The 18,691-nt window shown below is 39.0% G+C and overlaps 4 protein-coding genes across 11 annotated transcripts in view; 2 read left to right on the plus strand and 2 right to left on the minus strand.

The window, feature by feature from the left end:
* rapgef1b (Rap guanine nucleotide exchange factor (GEF) 1b) overlaps positions 1 to 2,313 on the plus strand; it is a 35,325-nt gene extending 33,012 nt beyond the window's left edge. Inside the window, exons 23-27 of the mRNA XM_025062573.1 lie at positions 1 to 23; positions 110 to 211; positions 330 to 427; positions 512 to 640; positions 1,061 to 2,313. The exon at positions 1 to 23 is cut by the window's left edge and continues 56 nt beyond it. Of these exons, the coding sequence (XP_024918341.1) occupies positions 1 to 23; positions 110 to 211; positions 330 to 427; positions 512 to 640; positions 1,061 to 1,211 (503 nt within the window). The 3' untranslated portion in view covers positions 1,212 to 2,313. The remainder of the gene's footprint in view (positions 24 to 109; positions 212 to 329; positions 428 to 511; positions 641 to 1,060) is intronic.
* Positions 1 to 18,691, minus strand: part of dab2ipb (DAB2 interacting protein b) — a 791,247-nt gene that overhangs the window by 651,438 nt on the left and 121,118 nt on the right. The gene's annotated exons all lie outside the window — the stretch shown is intronic.
* uck1 (uridine-cytidine kinase 1) lies at positions 2,517 to 4,671 on the minus strand. Its single transcript, XM_008325820.3, has 7 exons — positions 4,449 to 4,671; positions 3,834 to 3,993; positions 3,632 to 3,728; positions 3,406 to 3,548; positions 3,233 to 3,327; positions 3,100 to 3,148; positions 2,517 to 3,013 (listed from the first exon to the last, which is right to left on the minus strand). Exons 1-7 carry the CDS (start codon positions 4,536 to 4,538, stop codon positions 2,820 to 2,822), a joined length of 828 nt encoding a protein of 275 aa, XP_008324042.1. The 5' UTR covers positions 4,539 to 4,671; the 3' UTR covers positions 2,517 to 2,819.
* Positions 7,028 to 17,149, plus strand: lrrc8aa (leucine rich repeat containing 8 VRAC subunit Aa). Its single transcript, XM_008325822.3, has 4 exons — positions 7,028 to 7,182; positions 10,100 to 12,224; positions 12,903 to 13,174; positions 17,056 to 17,149. Exons 2-4 carry the CDS (start codon positions 10,110 to 10,112, stop codon positions 17,063 to 17,065), a joined length of 2,397 nt encoding a protein of 798 aa, XP_008324044.2. The 5' UTR covers positions 7,028 to 7,182; positions 10,100 to 10,109; the 3' UTR covers positions 17,066 to 17,149.

Genomic DNA, 18,691 nt, shown 5'->3' on the forward strand with positions numbered 1-18,691 from the left:
TCAAGTTCATTAAAATAATGAAGGTTAGTCAAACTAGAAAGACCTAGGGTTTTGTATATGTTTTTTTGTTTGATACACTAATAACATTTACAAAAATATGGTTTTGCAGCACTTACGAAAGTTAAATAATTTCAACTCCTACCTGGCAATACTGTCCGCCCTGGACTCTGCTCCGATCCGGAGATTGGAATGGCAGAAACAGACCTCAGAGGTGAGAGAGAGAGAGAGAGAGAGAGAGCTAGTTGAGTCATTGTGTCATGTCGACTGAAATGGCATTGTTCAAATCACCATGCACCTTGCATTTACACATCTTCCGTGGTCTCTTGTAGGGACTGGAGGAATATTGCACATTGATCGACAGCTCCTCCTCATTCAGAGCATACAGAGCTGCTCTGGCTGAAGTGGAGCCTCCTTGTATTCCGTATCTGTGAGTGAACTCTACAGTTATTAATGAGTTTGTGCATATTTCTGGCTAAAATACACAAAGTGATGCAATTTGTCTGTGTTCCAGGGGTCTTATCCTGCAGGACCTGACCTTTGTCCATCTGGGAAACCCAGACCTTATTGACGGAAAGGTCAATTTCTCCAAACGCTGGCAGCAGTTCAACATATTGGACAGCATGCGGCGCTTCCAGCAAGTGTAAGTCCTTGTCAATCAAGTTATGTTGAGTGCTGGAACAGTCTTTGAGGAAATGATAAAAAGATAATATTTGTGTTAGGGTTCATGAAGGTGCATGAATCATCCATTTGTCTTTTTTACTTCATAGATTCATGTTTTCAGTTTATGTTTTAATAAACTTTTAAAGGTGTCCCTAAATGTCCTGAAGACATATTCAAAACATCTGAGAACAATCAGATAAGTCTAAATAAAATAATAACCCTAGATACATTTACATTTATGAATTTAGCAGACACTAGGTATAAAAAAAATCTCTTATGAGAAGAGCATTAGATGCTAAAAAACATAATTAATTTCCCCATTATTCTGGACATTGGGTTTTTTTTTGCCATGGCTAATTGATTAATATTAACGTTTAATTCTAACTTCTTATTATCTCAGGCATTATGAATTGAAACGTAATGAAGACATCGTCTCGTTCTTCAACGACTTCAGTGACCACTTGGCAGAGGAGGCCCTGTGGGAGCTGTCGTTGAAGATCAAGCCCAGGAATATAACCAGGCGTAAGACGGAACGCGAGGAGAAAACTTAGGGCCCACGGGCCAAACTTTGACTGACCTCCAACTGTGCTTCATGACACTAATTCCACTTTACTACAGACTGAGAGAATGACGAATGGAAGCTATCTGCTGAAGCAACTGGGAGACTCTTAGTGGGAAATGCAGAACAAACTACAGACTGATGTTTGACCAGAGGGGTTTACGAGGAGCTCTGTTGTTCTGGGAGATTATTTTTGGGATTACTGCAACCCTGGCATGTAGACAGGCAGAGATTGTGACTGCTTGGAAAATGGGTTGAGACTGGTGCCAAGGAGAACAGAGGAATCACACAGAGCAGACAGACGTGACGGAAAGTACCAAAGTCTGCATCCTGGGCTCTCTGTTTTAGAGTAGAGCTTCTGCGTGTGCGAGTCAGCTGAATGATCCATTACTCTCCATGTTCCCCCTCCCATTTTCTTTATATATGTGCCATTTATTGGTCATCTTCCATGACCCCGCCCCCTCTCCCCCCACAACCTTTATACCCCCAAACAAATAATTTCCTCTCAAAGAACCTCACAGAACCTCAAGAGCAACCTGAAAAACTGACATGAACGCTCCTGTTGCAGATTGAGAGTCTAGGGAGTGGGGTGGACTACAAGAAGGGGCGGGGCAGCCATTAAAGACTGAAACCTACAAGTTTGTTTTGAAAATGTTTGTGTAAGAATCATGTATGGTTATGAAATGTATTATATACAGTGCTCCTTTTGTTCTTTAAAAGGATGTTTATGCTTATGAGAAGAGCTTAGCTTCTCCCCAGTGCCATACACATGTGCACTAAAAAAAGCAAAGCAAAAACACTAAAAGATAAATTACTAAAGATGCTGTGATCTGTGTACGTCATAATGAATCGTTACGTGTCGTGTTCCAAATGTAGAGAACCATAAGGCAATCACATCTCTGTTCTGTTCGGCCACTGTGTGAAAGTGTGTGTGTGTGACTGGAATCCTCTGTGACTTTGTGTGTTTGTCATTTCCAAATGTGCTGTAGGTAAGACCATCCTGGTTCCTTTCTTTTGGGATATTGTCAAAAACCAACACATCACACTGTGCTCTCAAAGTCCAATAAAACAAAACAGCTCTGTTTTTATATACACCGTGCAGCAGGACAAACTTTTTCTTCGACACAAAACTCACGCCATCGCCGACTTTAACAACAGAATGTCCATTTATTACCAAACATAATGGGGCATGGGAAATTTAAAAAAACAGTCTGACATTCGTCCAGCATTGAAATATTCAAAAAGAGGCCCTTAATACATAAGTTATTTAAAAAGATGCAAAAAACGACAGCAGGTATTTATTATTAATATTACTCCAATATATTATTCTCTAAAAGCAACAACACAGAGAATAAAACATTCAATTCTTAAAGTCACCCCAAACTTAACCTTCTCACAACTTCTTTATCACTTTCTTAAACACAAATAACACTAAAGAAAGTATGGTGGAAGACTTTAAAATGTGAAAGCACACTAATAGCATATCTGTTGTATATCAACAATTTCAATAAAATTACAGTGAATTTTTTTTAGCACTTGATGCTTGTTATCATTAAAAATCTGACCCAGTCTGCACACATTCATCCATCTGCACGCTGCCTCAGTGAGGCCGAGTGCTGGGCTCCATCAGGACTCTCTTCCCCACAGGATTTATGACTCCGCTCTGTAGCTCCACCTGCTCAGAAATGCCGCGTTTGAATCCCCGCGTGTTGCTGTTGATGGACCCTCGCTGCCATTTGCAGATGTCGCCGTTCAGAATGTCCTGGATGTGCTGCACAATCAGGTTGATGGCCACTGACGGCAGACAGAGGAGTAAACTTGTTAAATCATTAAGATGTTGAGCTGCTGCCGCATCACAAAAAACAAAAACACACACTTACCCATGTTGTCCACTCCCCTAGGAATGATGACATCAGCATACTTCTTAGTCTAGGACATAACGAGATAAAGAAAGGCAATGTTTCAAAGATGCTTATTAACTGGCATTAGTGCTAGGTCAATCTTTTTACCTACAGGCAAACAAAATTCCTCAAAAGCCGGTTTGACAAACGTCGTATATTGTGTGAGAATCTGCTCCAAATCTCTTCCTCTGCTCATGTCTCGCAAAACTAGAGTGAAAGAAACAAGTCAAAAACACAGGAAGTGGAAAAACTGGAATACTGCCCTGGAGAGAGGAACAGGAATACCTCTACGGGACAGCCTCACATCAGAATCTGTGTCCACAAAAAGCTTCATGTGAAACATGTCGCGCACTTTCTGTGGGTAGAACACCAGGATCCCCTCAAAGAGGACGACATCGGCAGGGTAAAATGTAATTCTTTCCTCCATTCTTTGAACAAATAGACAAGATAAATAGAGGTCAGGGAATTTTCTCATTCCTTACACAGTATTGTTTTTCTTTTTTGTACTGACCTGGAGTGGGTTACAAAGTCATATGTTGGCACTTCAACAGCTCTTCCCTCCACAATGTCCTTCAATGTGTTGAACATTAAGTCATTATCAAATGCCTCTGCAGGACAAAAAATGACACGAGTTGTTGTAACTCATGAGAATTCACCAAAATAATTGCACGTGTGTGATGGTGTGTTTTACGGTGAAATGGTTGGTGGCTCACCTGGGTGATCAAAGTTGTACTGGCCTTTCAGTGCTTTTGCCTTTTGCTCCGGGGTCAGGACTTTATAGAAACAGTCTTGACTGATGATTCCCACCTTCCTTTGCCGGTGTTCCACCTTGTTCTGGCCTAGGAGCTCCATGATCTTTGCGCACACTGTCGACTACCACACAAGGATTTACGGTATAAACGAAACTTATGGTATTACCAAAACTTAAGAACCCTAATTATAGACATCGTCATGTTGGCAGGTGTTTCTGTTCTAATGCTGTAATTAAATACTATATACACATACATTCATATAGTTGGTATGTATAATTACTCTATAAACGCTACATTTGTTTTCTAAATGTAAGCACCAGCTAAAGGTAGCTTTTGGGGACGGTTGCTGGGATGTGAAAGACAAAATTTAACAGAGAATAAATTCATAATGCGTTAAGGCAATGTGATAAAATAAATATATATATACTTACTTAAAAGTACTACTTTACTACTTAAACCATAAGTGAACAGTGGGCGTGCCAAACTATTTGACCGTTTGATGTACAGCGATCTAAGCTAAGCTAACTAATGCTAACGGATGTTTACTGACATCTTCCTGACAAGAAAACTCCTGACCTTTCCGCTGGCGGTTCCACCACTCACTCCGATCAAGAACGGCTGCTGCTCTGGTCTGTCCGATTCGTCCATGGTTTCTAGTGCCTCCATTGCAGTCGAGAGAGAAACGACAGCCTGCTGAAATCCAGATAGCTCTAACTAAGAGCCCGCTCTGTTTGCTGTTATGACAGACGCCATACGACGAAAACAACCCGGCTAATATCGCGAGGACTACCTTGGTTTTAGCTCACGTGCCAGATCACATGATCGCTTTTCAAAATAAAAGATTGACTTGCGTTCAACTTTTGTTTATAAAGTTTACAAAATGTGCCTGACATAGGGGAAAACGTATTTTAACTACGAGTTAACATAATTATCATCCTACTTACGTATATTTCTTGAGAAATAGATGCGACACATCTGTATGACAAATATATAAAAGTGGCCAGCAGATGTATGTAATTAAATCTATTTAATCTCTGTAAAAAATCTATTCAAGGTAAAACCAACTAAGAGAAATTCAGAGAGTTAAAGTCCTTTGAACTTTTACAACCATTTTAGATGATTGGATTAAATTTCAGTTTTCAATGTAAAATTCCAACTATGGTTTGGTTTACAGTAGTCTACAGGTAGGTACGGGTTTACCTCTATTGAAATGGACATGTACCAGATCACATGACAAGAAAACGTTCCTATAGATGATTTACATTTAATAAAAAAACAGAAAATGTACAGCATATACAGTGTGTTTAAACTAATTTACAGTTTAAATTTACATAAATAGAGAATGTAAGAAACTGGCATTTTAAGACAAAAACACATGGGAATTATTAGACACAAAGATGTTAATAAATGGCTGACTAAAACTCACCCTATTTACACCAACAACACCACATTTTTCCTTTTGGGACAAGAGTTCCATTGTCATTGCTGGAGTTTCCCTGATTTTGTATCAATTTTGTTGTCTTTGTTCTTTAGGTTTTTCACATCTGCCTTGTATAAGCATTTGTTCTGCACAGGTACGGATACAGTACACACAATCTAAATCCCAATAAAAGCACTACATGCATTGTGTTGTTCTGCGTTACCGTGTGACTTATCTTATTCATTTTGTTACGACTTGTCTTCACTAGAATCATTTGTCACAATTTCAAACGCAGCATCTCCTTTGATCCTCTTCACAGTCTCTCCTTTAGCAGCAAGGATTTCCTCAATGTTTCTGAATAAAAACAGATCACAAGTTGTTTTATTTTCAGGGAAGTTCCAAGCTTCATCTCCATTAAAACAGTGTGTGGTTAATGTAGCAGTGTCATACTTGTGAAAAGTGAAATCTAAAGTTGAGTAGAATGTACTAGATGTTCACAATACACAATAGAATATTTGATGTATTTTTGTTCACTGAATCTAAATCCATATGGAAAAGTCACACAGCAAATGTGCCACTGTTTTTCTGATGGGAAGTTTAAAGACCACTAACCTTTTCCCTTCCAGATCAGAGAACCAGTTTAGGTTATCAGCAATGATGTGATGATTCTTACATCCTGGACACGTCACTATCACTACACCTTTGTGGTACGCAAGCTTGGATATTTTCTGTGTGGTTCTAGTAGAACAAACCTGTAAACAGGTGACAGTCGTTTATTATTATAGCATTTTAGCATTGTGAAGTTTCACAAACGTGTTTTTGATGGGCTATGGTCCTAGGTGACTTAAAACAGTACACCTAAAAAGTAAAGATTACCATTTTTTATATAGGTGAATTATTATAACCAAATGATAACATGTGATTCAATACTAAACAATCATTGCTGTTTACATTTTTTGTCTTTACTACCTTGCATGTGTAACACAGATGGTAATGCGTCGTCTCTATCTTGCCAACACTGTCGCTTCTGGCACGAGTAGAAGATGAGAATCGTCTACAGATGACCGGTCTATTCTCACACCTGTCAACATGAAAAAAGTGACGAGAAATCCACTGCACATGTGCCGATGTGAATAGTCCTGTTCGATCTGTGCATGTCCGTGAAGCAGAGATATGCTGAAGAAACTCAGCGGACTGTCCGTTTACAGACCGACATCTGTGGAATCTGCGAAGATACACTGGACATACAGAGACATGTGTTCTCAAAGAGAGAGAACGAAATATAACACCCGTCAGGTTAAAAATCGACATTTTCTTTTACTGCTGATGAAAACTTGCGCCAGGGAGAGACTGGTGTCGCTGTTTAATGACGTCAGAGCAGAACTCAATTTTAGTTATTGGGTTTCATTTAATGGGGATAAACAAAATGATTCGTTTACGTCCTTAAAATAATAATAAAAATTAAGCCACATACAATTGTAATCGGCAATTATAATATCATGAGAAAACATAAATACATGGGCAAACAAACGTATGTTTCTACGTATCTATGTATGTATGTATGCGTACGTGTGTAAGTGTGTAATAAAATATTTACTTAAACGTCAATTTCGGCACAATGAGAAATAGCATAATATAATTGAATATAATTGTGGACAGTTCTCAGTCTTATTTTTAGAACTGTCGTACTTTTATTTTGAATGTGTCTGTGTGACTTCCTCCAGTGTCGTACAGCGGCATTAGTTTTTAGGCTGCAGTCCTGTGAGTTTTTTACACCGTCACTGTCGCTTCGGCCCGTGGGTCTCACCAACAACAGCTGCTGAGAGAACGTCAGAGAAATGAATCTCCCGTGTGCGGAGGAGGCGACAGACACAGGCTTTGATAAAACGGGTGAGTCTTTATGTTCTTGTCCGCAGCGGTGCGGTAATTAGCCTGTTAGCTGCGCCACACTATGTATGATTTTACTACCCCGAAACGTGCAAAGTGGGCATCGGTGATACATTGGTTGCCGTCGCCCCTCACCTATCTGCTGTTGTTGTTTTACATGTTGTTGAATATCGCAGACCAAAAATTCGAAATATCTACTAAAACATACTAGATTATTACTGCAATTGAACAATTAAAGGCCAAAAATGTCCTTTATCATGACAACAACAACAAATACCCAAAATGTAAACACTAATGTAATGGCATGATTGTACGGTAAATATAATTTTAAAGCAAACATTATATATTTTTAATAGTGTGCATAGTTGGAGAATTCCATTTTAAAATATTTGGCTTTATTTAATACATTTATCTCATTTATGTCAATACAAGTGTTCACATAGCGTTATTGAATGTGTAGTGTCCATGTTTTGCTACCATTATAACCTAGATATTAATTTAAAATTTTACCTTTCAAATAGCTGTTAAAGTAATGTATGAACTTGTTGGGTTTTTAAAAATAAAAATAATAATATATATAATAATAGTTCTTCCTCACATTTATTACTGAATTAGTTGTCCCACAGTATCATGAAAGCCTTAAGTTATATTGAAGTTCCGTGTTTTGCACTGCAATTATGCAGCCTGCTGTCTGTTTTTTTCTTCTTTTACCTTTCTATTAATTCCTTCTGATTTTAAGTGGGAGGAGGGTGGGATCAGCTTACTGTCAACCCTAAGGGAGAATATTAGAAAAATACTACTGTTATAAATCTCTAAACCAGAATACAATTTTAGTCGTTTTTTGAGAGTCTGGAAACTAGTTAAACTGTTAAATTTGTATTTTTATAAAATAAGTGGATTTTTTTAGTAGGAGTAGGTACATGAGTGTGGTTCTTTGTGTCAGTAGGACATGAAATAATTGCAATGTTTTGTATGTGTCAGAACCAGTTGGACCTGGTTTGGACTGCCCTGTTAGCTTCAGTGTTTCATTTTGGGTAGATAGGGCTGAGATCTGAAACTGTGATAACTGTGGGATTATGAAAAGACCCAAACAGAAGGACATTGTTCTTTCTGAACATGTTTTGTTTTATATAAATTAATTAGATATTGATATTGGAATAACACATAGATTTAAAACTACACAGGAAGGAAAAAGAATACATAATGACATCATCAAGGATACGGCAGAAAAGAAATGCTCAATATTTTTTAAGTGAAAAAATCTGTAGATGTTCTTGAAAAAAGTTGAAGAAAGCTGGGCTTTGTTTTATATCAGTTCACATACTGTTCACTGTTCACTCTCAGCTCTAGTGTCTCAGTATTTTTTGTCCGAATTTACTTCACAAAGAGGAATGAACTAGGATAAAGCTGCATAGCTCAGAAAACAATTCTCCATTTATCCAGATGTTGACTTTATTCCATTTCTTTCAGGTTTTTGTCCTGAACCATATTCTCTGATACATTTGGTTATAACACAAATGCCTATTTTAAGCAAGAAATGTACAGTGTGTAAACTGCAGATAACAGAGTTGGAGATGACACCGAGGGTGTCATAGACGAGATAAACAGCTGGCAGGCCTGTGTTTTTAACTAATTTGAAATAAGACTACGCTGCTCTTCTGAGCCGACAGTCTGTCATATTAGTCTTTTAGCATTGTTTTAATTTGTTGCGCTTGTCCAAACATCTTTTTCTAATGAGAACACACCTACTGCTAGTTCCTGTAGCATCTGTGTTTGTGTGTAATAGTGAGTTCTTAGACAATGATTTACATCAGTGTCAGCGTTGGCCTTTTGTAAGGATTTGTTTTCAGTTACAAGGCTGAAATTAACGAATTAATAAATGAAAATCTGATTAAACAATTCTCATAGTTAAAAATATAATTAAAAACCTTAAACCTTACTGATGTTTAAACTGGTGCTTTTGCAAACTCCGATTTTATTGGTTTTATTGCAGTCTCATTTCATGTTACTGTGTGTAGGTGTTGGTATGAGGCATGAGGAAAAGGGGGAAGTAGTCAGTTGTGGTATGACCGACGTGCTCAGGTTAATAATCAGCACTCACTTTATAATTCACAATTTGGAGATTGTTGCTTAGTGTGCTTTTTACCCTGTAAGTTCAAATTAAATTCAAATAAAAATCATTTTCTCCAGGTGATTCATCATAGTTACTATGGTATTACTGGTAGCCACCACTACAGAGCTGTCATGATAGCCAGTCATAGAATGACGTAATTAAATTTCTGATATATAAAGTCGAATCCAATGGCTGTGTTGCTGTAATGTGACTATGAGGTGCCATGTTGTTAAGTTCCTGCAATCAGATACATGTACATTTTGTATTACATTGATTTCATGAATTCTATCTATTTTTTACTTAAATAGCACATAAACATTAAAACTTTCTTCATTCTGAAATAGATATTTAAACTATAATGAAACAGTATCCAATGGACTCTGTGACTAAACTTTATTCTGTTCCTTTTTCGTCCTTGAAGGTCAACATGGGTTTAAAAAAACACCACAACACAGCAACCACAGATATCAGTAACCGTGCTATTCGATATACCCAAGGTTTTTGCTATGATTACACTCCCTAATTATTATTGCCACTGTTTCAGTAATAAGGTAGACTCACGATAATAGTGTACCTGTCAATGTCAAAAAAAGAAAAAAAAATTATTGACAGTCAGTCTGGATTTCTCTTTTTCTTTCTCTCTCTTGTGCTTTGGAACAGCAGAGGTGAGGGAACTGCCACTGCCAAAATAAACAACATAATCTAGTTATAATGAGTCAGAATTTCACAGGCTGGTCCGAAATGATTTTTGTTTTCAATATGAAATGTCACCTGCTAATTATTTTTCATTGCTTGTTTTGTTTTCAGTTAAACCATCATGATTCCCATCACCGAGTTGCGGTACTTTGCTGACACCCAGCCAGCGTACCGTATCCTGAAGCCATGGTGGGACGTTTTCACCGACTACATCTCAGTCATCATGCTGATGATTGCAGTGTTCGGTGGTACACTGCAGGTCACACAGGATAAGATGATCTGCCTGCCCTGCAAGTGGGTGATCAACAAGTCCTGTGAGACCATGCCCATCTCTAACTTGACCATCCCGTATGCATTAGAACCAAAAGGCATTCAATATAACCTAGACCGTCATCAGTATAATTACGTGGACGCCGTCTGCTACGAAAATGAGCTCCACTGGTTTGCCAAATATTTTCCTTATCTGGTGCTACTCCACACTCTTATCTTCCTGGCCTGCAGCAACTTCTGGTTCAAGTTTCCCCGCACCAGTTCAAAACTGGAGCACTTTGTCTCTATCCTTCTCAAGTGTTTCGACTCCCCATGGACTACAAGGGCATTGTCTGAGACCGTGGTGGAGGAGAGTGATCCTAAACCTCTAGGAAAAATGAATGGTTCATTAGATAAGAAAGCCTCAAGTGTGAGTGAGGATGTCGAGGCCAGTGTGCCCATGCTTCAGCGAACAAAGTCCAGAATCGAACAAGGAATTGTGGATCGCTCGGAAACTGGTGTTTTAGATAAAAAAGAAGGGGAACAGGCCAAGGCTCTTTTTGAAAAGGTGAAGAAGTTCAGGGTCCACGTAGAGGAGGGAGATATTGTCTATCGCCTCTACATACGTCAGACAATTATCAAAGTAATCAAATTTTTACTCATAATTAGCTACACAGCCTACTATGTACGCTACATCCGGTTCAGTGTAGTGTGTGAAGTGAACCTCGAGAAGCTAACAGGGTACGGCACGTTTTCTTGTGCCCATCCATTAGCCACACTTTTCAAGATCTTGGCATGTTTCTACATTAGCCTGGTGGTGGTTTATGGTCTCATCTGCATGTACACACTGTGTTGGATGCTTAGGCGCTCCCTCAAACGATACTCCTTTGAATCAATTAGAGAGGAGAGCAGCTATAGCGACATTCCTGATGTGAAGAACGACTTTGCCTTCATGCTTCATATGATTGATCAGTATGACCCTCTTTACTCCAAACGCTTTGCGGTTTTCCTGTCAGAGGTGAGCGAGAACAAGCTGAGGCAGTTGAACTTGAACAACGAGTGGACATTGGAGAAGTTGAGGCAGCGCATCACCAAAAACTCCCAGGAGAAGCTTGAGTTACATCTGTTCATGCTCAGTGGGATCCCAGATACAGTTTTTGATCTTGTAGAACTTGAGGTGCTTAAGCTGGAGCTCATCCCCGATGTCACTATACCACCAATCATAGCCCAACTCTCCAACCTGAAAGAAATGTGGCTTTACCACACACCGGCAAAAATTGAGGCTCCAGCTCTGGCCTTCTTGAGAGAAAACCTGAAGTCACTCCACATTAAATTCACTGACATCAAGGAGATCCCATTGTGGATCTACAGCCTAAAGAATCTTAGTGAGTTGCACCTGACGGGCAACCTGAGTGCTGAGAACAATCGTTACATTGTCATCGATGGGCTCAGAGAGTTGAAAAGACTCAAGGTCCTGCGTCTTAAAAGCAACCTGACCAAGCTTCCACAGGTGGTGACAGATGTGGGCGTGCACCTTCAGAAGCTTTCCATCAATAATGAGGGCACCAAGTTGATGGTGCTCAACAGCCTAAAGAAAATGGTCAACCTGACAGAGCTTGAGCTTGTTCGCTGTGACCTTGAACGCATCCCACACTCCATCTTCAGTCTGCACAACCTGCAGGAGATTGACCTGAAGGACAACAACCTGAAGACAATAGAGGAGATCATCAGCTTCCAGCACCTGCATCGGCTGGTCTGCCTCAAACTCTGGTACAACCAGATCGCTTACATACCCATGCAAATTGGTACTCTTACCAACCTGGAGAGGCTTTATCTGAACAGGAATAAGATTGAGAAAATCCCCAGCCAGCTTTTCTTCTGCCGCAAGCTTCGCTTTTTGGACCTGAGTCACAACAATCTGACCAGCATCCATGCTGATGTTGGCTTCCTACAGAACCTGCAGTACTTTGCTGTGACAGCAAACAGGGTAAGGACTTATAGGTATTATTTTAAAATGTGTTGATTACATTGTCTCATTTCTCTCTCCACCCTGATATCTGTTTCTCTCTTGTGAACACGATGAGATGAGGTGATAAATGAGGTCCTTACAAAGGTCAGCAAACACTGTGTTAAATCTTATCAAATACAACCACATAGGTGTTGACATTAAATATCTTCATTACAGTAAGTTGGCCAAGTTAAACTGTATTTTTATTGGCATCTTCCATAAATAAATTAGGTCAGTCTTGTTCCATTCCAACATACGGCATTAAAATAAATTTTGTACGGGACCTAGTTGGCAAGTGGAGCAGTTGAATACGTCGTCACACATCGCTATATGCGGAAGACGACGTTGTTTATAATTTTCCATACATACATTAGATTGTGTTACATTCAGTTTTTTAGTTTCTGTTGTTCTTTGGGAACTTTTTTCCTTTCAGATTATGCCTAGATTATGAAGTTACCACCGTGTTAGCGTAGGTGAGTATTTAGGTACATACAGTATGTACAGTATGTGTTCAGACATACAGCGATAATCGAATGACATTTGTGTGTAGACATTTGTTCCAGTGAAAGTTGTTAACCTTCTAAAATGCATCAGATGCAGACAAAAGAACATAAAAAGTATGTCTAAATATATAAACTTTGCTCTTCTCCATGTTAGATTGAGACGTTGCCGCCGGAGCTTTTCCAGTGTAGGAAGCTGCGCACACTGAATCTGGGAAACAACTGCCTCCAGACGCTGCCATCACGCTTCGGAGAGCTCACAGGTTTGACCCAGCTGGAGCTGAGAGGCAACCGGCTTGAGTGTCTTCCAGTGGAGCTGGGTGAGTGTCGGCTGCTAAAGAGGAGTGGGCTGGTGGTGGAGGAAGACCTTTTCAATATGCTGCCGCCAGAGGTCAAAGAGCAGCTCTGGAGGGCAGACAAAGAGCAGGCGTGAGTCAAATTCTTGGAGGTGGGCTGTAGCTGAAGGAACTTTGACTGCATTCTTGTTAGGAATTTGGGATTTTATAAGATTGTTTGGAGTATACCTGCCTTGTTTACCCCAGCCAGGCATCTCTAATATGGCCTTAACTTTTACAAGCCATATACCGTGTTAATGATAGGAACACCATGTTTTTGCTTTCTAGTAAAACGTACAGCTATTCCTTTGTTTTCTGTGTATGGAGTGTGGTCTTATTGTTCCCAGGTGATTCTGGTTTTTTTTTTGTTTGTTTGGTTTTTTCATTTCTAGTTGCAAAATAGTTTGACTTTATTAATACAACTGCACCTTTTTTCACTGGAGATTTTGTTGCACTGAGGCCTTAGCTGAATCCAAATGTCCTTTTAATGGTCACTAGTGAAGTGTTCCCACACAGTCTTGGATGACAGTTCTGGGTTCTCTGAAACAACGTTGACTAGCAACCGGTTCTAAAGAAAGAGCAGTTATTACTCTTAACGTTCATGCATGTGTCATATTTTTCAACAATGATTTTAAACTAACGTGTCTATTTTTATGTGTTTAGTTCGTTTTTTATAGTGACATTTAAAAGAGAGTACGATCTCTGTGTTATGCCTGCAATTAGTGTTGAACTGTTAGACGCCAAACGATAAATGCTAACAGTGATTTACTTAACATACACATAAACGTGTCAGTCTGTGTGTGGACCCACCACAACCCTACGAGAAAAAATTCAAAACTCAGCCAACTACCACCCACCCACCCACACACACACAAATAAATTCATGCTTACTCATACACACACTAATTAGGCACTTGAAAGTTATAGCACTGTTGTTTTGCTGTAAAAACCTCTGAGCAAATCATTAGTCAACATGCACATACAAAAACATTTGTTTAGAACATATGGACACCTATATATTAGTCAGTAATATTATTATTATTATTCCCTATAGTAATAATAATCAAATCAAAATTTTGTTGCACTGCGGCCTTAGCTGAATCCAAATGAATGCTCCCACAGTCGTACACTGTAGTACTTAGTATCTTCCATGATCATTCCTTTTATTGTTAGTTAAAGTACATTTCCAGTTCGGTTAGCAACATGATTTCTTGTGAACCAACACTTGTATATACCTTGAATTCATACCATATTGGTTTGGTTCATGTTTCTCTTTGTGTGCATGTATGACCCTCTTCAATTAATTTTTTGTGTATTACTGCAGGACTGTAGTCATGTAGTGCAGTACTGCAGACACCAAAAACATCTCTCAGCTTAGTGTTTGTAAAAACTGCAGCTATTGTTTCAGTTTGTTTTGGCCATAATGAGCGCGACTCACACTAGGGGAGTTGTACCACACCTAAGCATGATTGCCCCTAAACGTACGTTGTATGTGTTTGGAAGTGTTGGCCAAAGTGCGGAACACAGGGCCAAAAGGGCAAAAATCTGCAACTGGCCACCTCGCACAGTCAATAGATCAGGACATTGGCAAGGGCTGAAGCAGTCATTGCAGCGATGTGTGTGTCTCTGTTGGTCTGTGGGTGCGCTCCATTCAAAATACACACCGTTTCACATGCATATTACAGTCAGAGGCTGCTGCAGATACTTCGCTGCATCATGTTTCTGAGTGACATCGAGTTGAGCGAACGGATGATGATTTTGAAGATAGTTTACAAAGCAGCGTTGTTGTCAGATTCACTCTTGATCACGCTGTTTTAACCGTGTATGAACAACAATCACTGACGTATGTGTCGGAAGCAAAAGGGCTTTAGCTTGTTCAGGGCAATTGGCACTTTAGCGCAGAACAGAGCAAATGGCCCCAGTGTGTGCGTCCTCTAAGTCAGATCACTTAGCTCAGTCAATCTAAGGAAAAAAAAACAAGACCCTTTGATCTCAAGTACATCAAGATATCCTACAGTTTGCATGGACATCAGGGTGTTACAATCCTACCAGGCAGATTTTTAGACCGTGATTGTCACCAGCTTTTGTGCTCAAAATATTAATACTTGTTTTTTGTATTAACATGAATGGCTTTGTTACCAGAAAATAAACCTAATAATAAACCTAGAAAATGTGAAAATGTAGTGTAAACCTTGTACATTATGTGTTCAAGACTGTGGCCAAGACTCCTTCCACTTTTACATTAGATACTGTGTGATGTGTAACAATTAGGTTCAGGGGTCTGCAACCTGTGGCTTGATGATATAATTTGTGAATCCACCAAATTCAGTCCTGAGCTTTTCACAAAAAGAAAAGTATGTATGTATGTGTATGTATATATACAGTGTATATATATATATTTATATATATATATGCATATGTATATATATGCCTTCTTAAATTAGAAAGAGCCTTGTTGTACGTTACGTTTTGTGTTTTTAAAACAAGTAAATTGCTCCAGGTATGCTTGCAGGAGGTTAACCTGGTCAATGCTGAACAATAGCTGTTGGTTATCAAGCCTGAGCAACAGCTAGAGTATAAGCCACTGGAGTTGATAAAAGGATGAGTTGAGATTAAACACACACACACAAGGCTATTTTTTTACATTTTATAAACATATCAACTGCTAGTTTATACCATGGCCACACCATGGTAACTGTTGTTCGTTCCAACCTCCAGAGGTTTGATGACAGTCACATTAAGTTAGTTTCTTTTCCCCTGAGTCAGGAGTGGAGTTAACCTCTAGCCCATTTTTTTTTCCTTGTGTGTCAGCGTCGGTGAACTAGAGTAGTGTGACTGTGTGATGAGCTCAGCCATTTGAAGGTCGCTGAAAGGGAAGATTCAGTGACTAATAAAGTGCAGTGAGGACAAGTAACCTCTTTCACTGGAACTCTCTTTGTCCTATCCACACAGTAAACCCCCCAACTTGACACTTTTTGAAAGTTTTGTGTGTGTGTACAGTAACGGTGTAAAGGCATGCTTAAGTCCCCAACTTGACACTTTTTGAAAGTTTCGTGTGTGTGTATGTGTGTGTTAACACACAGTAACGGTGTAAAGGCATGCTTAAGTATGGAATATCAAGTTATTTACATACGAGTTGCTGGGGTTTCTCTAGCTGAAGTTCCCCAAAAACAAGCAAATATTTGTACAACTGTACAGAGCCACCTACTTGACAATCTGTCACACTGGAGTGCAAGTGGGCTCCACCATTAATGTTGGCATTGTGTACAGCAGTACACAACATGTGTAATATTCCTGCCGTAGGTGTGAAATAATTCTGCGTGTGTAGTTTTGAATGTCAAAGACCATCACGTGATCCATAACCAATCAAAAGTCTGCCATGATTGCAATGCATTGAAACACTTATTTTATTTGTGCATAAAATAGTTTTAGAAATCTGATTGTATGATCAATGTACAAAATTCACTGTGTTCTGTAGTCTGTTTCTCAGAAAGATGGTCACCTTTGGTTGATTTTTCTCTTTGATGAATACAACTTTATTGATATTGTGCACATTTCAGCCATGCTGCAACTGGACTATCTTGCACGGAACTTCAGTCAATGCTAAATCTAGACCTGTGGGCTGCATCACATCAGGCTTATTTATCAATGTTGTTATAAATTAATCATTGCCAGGTAGATTGAAAGTGACTTTTTCGGCTTGACATCTGTTTAAATGAAACTAACTTTTTGTTAATGTTAAGAACAGACTTTTGTACCATTCTGACACATAATAATAAAATAAACCCTTAACACAAATCTGTGTGCTAAGGGAAACATTCATTTGTCTTGACATGAGAAACTCCTGAGGACACCAGAGCTGCCGCTCATGTTGCCTGGTAGACAATTTAAACTTTGTCAATTAGAGGCAGAGCAGGGTTCATATGTTGAGAAGTCTGTGGTCAGTATGCTCAGGTGTTACCATTGTTTTTATAGGCACTACTAAAATATGCAAAAGTCCTGACAGTGGAACATGCTTCAAAAATTCCTGCCTGAAATCGCTTTAGTCTGGCTGCACATTGCTGACATCTACAGGTGGGTGGTGAGTTATTCTATTTAAATGTTAACAATTGTATTTTTGTAATTGTGTGCATATTGCAAAACCAGTGGTTTCCAAATTTTCCTACAGCTCCCTCCAACCCACTCCGACCCTCCACACAGTCACACATTTGCCTTTTGAACTTTATTTTAAACAATTTAGTTAACACAAAACAGAGGTTCAAAAAAATACATACTTTCTCTGACTTGCCTTGGAAACCACTGATTTGGACAGTTCACGTCTGCACTATTGTCTAATGTTTTCCACTTTACCAACCAATAAGTATGTTCTCATTAGATTCTCATTCTCATTTGTTATCCTTTGCTCCCATTCACTGTTTTTCCTCTGCAGGTTCCCGTACCTCCAACTGTAGGACCAGATCCTGACCCAGGATGAGACCCTTTTATTTTCTCACCCCATATTTTCTTCCCTCCCCAACAGAGTTTTTAAATAGTCTTTATTATTATTTCAACTGTTGCCAAGTGCTTGCTAATTGCACAGCCATTGGTTTATATAGGACTTTGTCAACATTTATATAATAATGGTTTTAAATATATAACACAATAGAAATGTGTTAATATTATTTCAATGTAAGATTGATGGTGTAGATACTTTACCTCTATTGTTCCGACAGAAGAAAAGTATTTTGTTAATCCACTACCAGCCGACGGATATCAAAAACGTAATTAAGGCAAAGGAAAAAAATAGTTATAAAGACAAACATTTTAGGATCTGTAAAGTTATTGATATAAATTAATATACAAAATGTAGTCAGCCAAAGTATATGTTGTGTAATGAGCAGAGAAAAAAAATGATGAAGAATGTTGGTCAGCTAATGCTAATATACTGAACAGACACATTGAAGTTTAGTTTATTCTGGAAGTCACAGCTACGACAGCGAATTCCTATGGTTGTCTTCGACAAGTACGGCTCTAACCACACAAACGAATGGGTCAATGTCGAAAATCCTCTTACTCCCCCCTGTGCGGTTCTACGTTAATTGGCTTGCCTACGTCACGTGTCGCTGGCTTCCAGCATCCACAGGCTTCAGTTAAATTTCGTGTGGTCAGTAGTGTTGGGAAGACCGAATCTTTTTACTGATTCGGATCTTTTACTCTCGAACATTAAATTGTCATTATGTCCATTTTTACAGCACGAGCACTGTAGCCCTCTTGTGGGCGTTGTGAAGAAGGCCGCGGTTGACAAACACTAAATACTGCAGGCAACATGATTTGTTGACAAAGTATAATATTACACAAAACAATCAATTCAAACCATGTGAAAACCTAATTAAGTAAATATGCACCACAGCATCCTCCCTGACATTGTTGATTAACAATCACGTGACAGATGAATGAGAACGAAAAAGACCCGTTCAGTCTGAGCTGTCTGTCACGTGACAGCTGGTAGCGGATAAGGTAATGTAAAACACTCAGACAATTAAAACAAAAAGTAACAATAAGTTCCCTAAAATGTTGAGACAGAGTTGCATTTATTGGGTACACATTTTCGAATTATTTTTATTGTTATTAT

This window comes from Cynoglossus semilaevis, chromosome 14 (assembly GCF_000523025.1).
Source record: "Cynoglossus semilaevis isolate Cse_v1.0 chromosome 14, Cse_v1.0, whole genome shotgun sequence".
Taxonomy (NCBI): domain Eukaryota; kingdom Metazoa; phylum Chordata; class Actinopteri; order Pleuronectiformes; family Cynoglossidae; genus Cynoglossus; species Cynoglossus semilaevis.